The sequence below is a fragment of the Arachis duranensis genome, chromosome 3, assembly GCF_000817695.3.
Source record: "Arachis duranensis cultivar V14167 chromosome 3, aradu.V14167.gnm2.J7QH, whole genome shotgun sequence".
Taxonomy (NCBI): domain Eukaryota; kingdom Viridiplantae; phylum Streptophyta; class Magnoliopsida; order Fabales; family Fabaceae; genus Arachis; species Arachis duranensis.
Window position 1 is genome coordinate 80,684,103 of NC_029774.3, and position 3,551 is coordinate 80,687,653.

Consider the following 3,551-nt stretch of genomic DNA (forward strand, 5'->3'; position numbering starts at 1 on the left):
TTGGTTTTCGATTGACAATTCTCAAATTGGAAGTTAACTAGATTGAGCATTTTTTTTGTTTTGTTAATTCAGTTCAAGTTACTTGTTGTATTTTAATTTCTGCACTCTGTTACTTGTTTTCTTTCTTTATGCCTTTAAATTCAAGCTACTAACTCACTGACCCACTAACTATTTGAATTAATTCCTCAACTGCTCTAACCATACTCTTCCATTAACCAAGAGTATTTCACTTGTTTGTTGCCTGTGCTGTGTTCTTGTATGACAGGTAGGAGAGGAGAGACATCAACTCCTCCATATACCGAACCAGAGAGGACCCTTCATAGACTTAGAAGGGAAGTAAGAGGGAAGAGAGTACTGAGAGAAGAAGAATCTGAAGGAGAATCTGAGGACAATTTTGAGGAAGCTCTAGATCTCAACATGGATAGAGAAGTTCACAACCATGAGAGGGCTGATGTAAACAATGCCATTCCCGAGAGGAGGGTTCTTGGTTCATACATAAACCCAACCTCTGGTAATTGTGGTAGTAGCATTCAGAAACCACCCATTCAGGCCAACAATTTTGAACTCAAACTACAGCTAATATCACTGGTGGAGAATCATTGTTCATTTGGTGGGAGTGCTAATGAAGATCCAAACCAACATCTCACAAAATTCCTGAGAATTTGCGACACTGTGAAGTCCAATAGAGTCCAGGAAGATGCCTATAAACTGCTCTTGTTCCCATTTTCACTTAGGGACAAGGCAGCTAAGTGGCTGGAATCATTTCCAAGGGAGAGCCTAACAACCTGGGATGAGGTGGAAAGCAAGTTTCTGGCACGTTTCTACCCCCCACAAAAGGTCAATAGGCTTCGATCTGAGGTTCAGACTTTTAGACAACAGGATGGTGAAACCTTCTACGAGGCATGGGAAAGGTTCAAAGAATTGACAAGGAAATGCCCACCAGACATGTTCCATGACTGGGTGCAATTGCATATTTTCTATGATGGACTTTCTTATGAATCAAGGAAGGCTGTAGACCATTCATCAGGAGGTTCATTGAACAGGAAAAAGACTGTGGAAGAAGCCATCGAAGTGATTGAGACAGTGGCTGAGAATGAGTACTACTATGCTTCAAAGAGACACAACACTAAGGGAGTCATGGAGCTGAACCATGTTGATACAATTCTAGCCCAAAATAAGGTGTTTGCCAAGCAACTAGCAGAGCTCACCAGGAAATTAGACACAAAGCAAGTGGCTGCAATACACACACAAGATCAAGAGGAAGTAAGTACTGAAGGAGGTGATTGGGAAGAGGCCAACTATGTGGGAAATCAACAAAGGCAACCATATGATCCACATTCCAACACTTACAACCCAGGATGGAAAAACCACCCAAACTTTGGATGGGGAAAACAGCAAACCCAACCACAAAACCACAAACCTTACAACCACAACCAACATAACAATTCCACATATCAAAATTCCAACCAAAGATCATACCAAGCCACACAAAACACTTACTCCCAACCACCATATCATGGCCAAAATAACCAACCTGCCCAACCTAATCAGAACCAACAATTTCAAGATCAATTAAACAGGATAGAAAGAATGCTTGCAACCATGAGTCAAGACATAACCGAATTGAAAGCTTTTAAGGAAGAAGTAAATTCTAACTTGGAAAACCAAGGAGCTGCCATCCAGAAGCTAGAAAATCAAATTGTGTATTTGTCTAAGCAAACCCCTGGGCCAAGCGTTTCTCATGTTGCCAAGGCTATTGCAAGGGAAGAATGTAAGGCCATAACCCTCAGAAGTGGAAAGAAGCTAGAGGAGATCTCAAAGGAAACCACAGATAATGAAGCAAAGGAAAATGTGAGAGACAATGAACAGGGGCAATCTTTTACACCGTCTGCAACAAAAGAAAAGGAAAAAGAGGTCCTGAAGCCTTATACACCCAAGGCACCATATCCTCAACGTTTGATGAAAAGTGAAAAGGATGGCCAATTCTCCAGATTCTTGGAGATTTTCAAGAAGCTTCAAATCAACATTCCGTTTGCTGAGGCAATAGAGCAAATGCCACTCTATGCAAAATTCTTAAAGGAATTAACGACCAAGAAGAGAAGCTGGAGAAATGAGGAAACTGTGTTGTTGACTGAAGAATGCAGTGCCATCATTCAACACAAATTGCCTCAGAAATTGAAGGATCCAGGCCGTTTCCAAATCCCCCGCATCATAGGAGAAGTCATGGTGGAGAAGGCCTTGTGTGACTTAGGGGCCAGTATCAATTTGATGTCTCTAACAATGATGAGAAGAATGAAGATTGAGGAAGCCAAACCAACAAGAATGGCCCTCCAATTGGCAGATCGAACTTTTAAGTTCCCTCATGGGATAGTTGAGGATTTGTTGGTGAAAGTGGGAGATTTTATATTTCCTGCCGATTTTGTGGTGTTAGATATGGAGGAAGAAGCCAAAGCTTCCATAATTCTGGGAAGACCCTTCCTGGCTACTGCTGGAGCCATCATAGATGTCCAAAAGGGTGAACTCACTCTTAGACTACATGATGAGTAATTGGTGTTTAACGTATTCAAGGCAATGAGCTATCCATCAGAATCACTAAAGGAATGCATGAGGGTGGATGTAGTGGACATTGCAGTACAAGAAACCTTTGAGGAAACAACAAAGGAAGTGGCAGAGGAGGAGTTCACCAAGGATATTGAAGTTAGTGACATCAAGGCTGCTGAAACAACCATACCAAGCATGCCTGAGAGAGTGAAAAAAGAGAAGGAAGCACCAAAACCTGAGCTCAAAGCATTGCCCCCTAATCTCAAGTATACATACTTGGAGCATACTTGGGTAGTGATGAGAGCCATCCTGTTATCATTAGCTCTGCCTTGAGCCAAGAACAGGAAGAAGAATTGATCAAGGTGCTACAAACTCATCAAGATGCCATTGGATGGACCCTAGCTGATTTGAAGGGGATAAGTTCATCCATATGCATGCATAAAATCTTGTTAGAAGAGGATACTAGACCATCCATTCAAGCTCAGAGAAGATTGAATCCCATAATGAAAGAAGTGGTACAAAAGGAGGTCATGAAGTTATGGCAGGCAGGGGTAATCTACCCCATTTCTGATAGCCCATGGGTTAGTCCCATCCATGTAGTTCCCAAGAAAGGTGGCATAACTGTGGTGCCAAATGAGAGGAACGAACTCATTCCCACAAGAACTGTCACTGGGTGGAGGATGTGCATAGACTACAGGAAGCTCAATGAAGCCACCAGAAAAGATCATTTCCCACTCCCATTCATGGATCAGATGCTTGAAAGGCTTGCAGGACATGCTTACTATTGCTTTCTGGATGGATACTCAGGCTATAATCAGATAGTAGTTGATCCAAGAGATCAAGAAAAAACATCATTTGTTTGTCCATATGGAGTTTTTGCGTATAGACGCATGCCCTTTGGATTGTGCAATGCACCTACAACTTTCCAAAGGTGCATGCTGTCCATCTTTTCGGACATGATCGAAAAGTTTATTGAAGTTTTCATGGATGATTTTTCTGTGTTTGGAAAT

General features: G+C 41.9%; 1 protein-coding gene and 1 non-coding gene across 2 annotated transcripts; one reads left to right on the forward strand and one right to left on the reverse strand.

Moving 5' to 3' along the window:
- Nucleotides 1-843: 843 nt before the first annotated feature.
- Nucleotides 844-947, reverse strand: LOC127746325 (small nucleolar RNA R71). Its single transcript, XR_008007945.1, has one exon. It is a non-coding gene; the product is annotated as a small nucleolar RNA R71 (small nucleolar RNA).
- Nucleotides 948-1,602: 655 nt separating this feature from the next.
- LOC110278651 (uncharacterized) lies at nucleotides 1,603-2,874 on the forward strand. The gene is made up of 3 exons (XM_021136896.1): nucleotides 1,603-2,040; nucleotides 2,173-2,481; nucleotides 2,569-2,874. The coding sequence occupies exons 1-3, from the start codon at nucleotides 1,603-1,605 to the stop codon at nucleotides 2,872-2,874; spliced, it is 1,053 nt and encodes a 350-aa protein (XP_020992555.1).
- The last annotated feature ends 677 nt before the right edge of the window (nucleotides 2,875-3,551 follow it).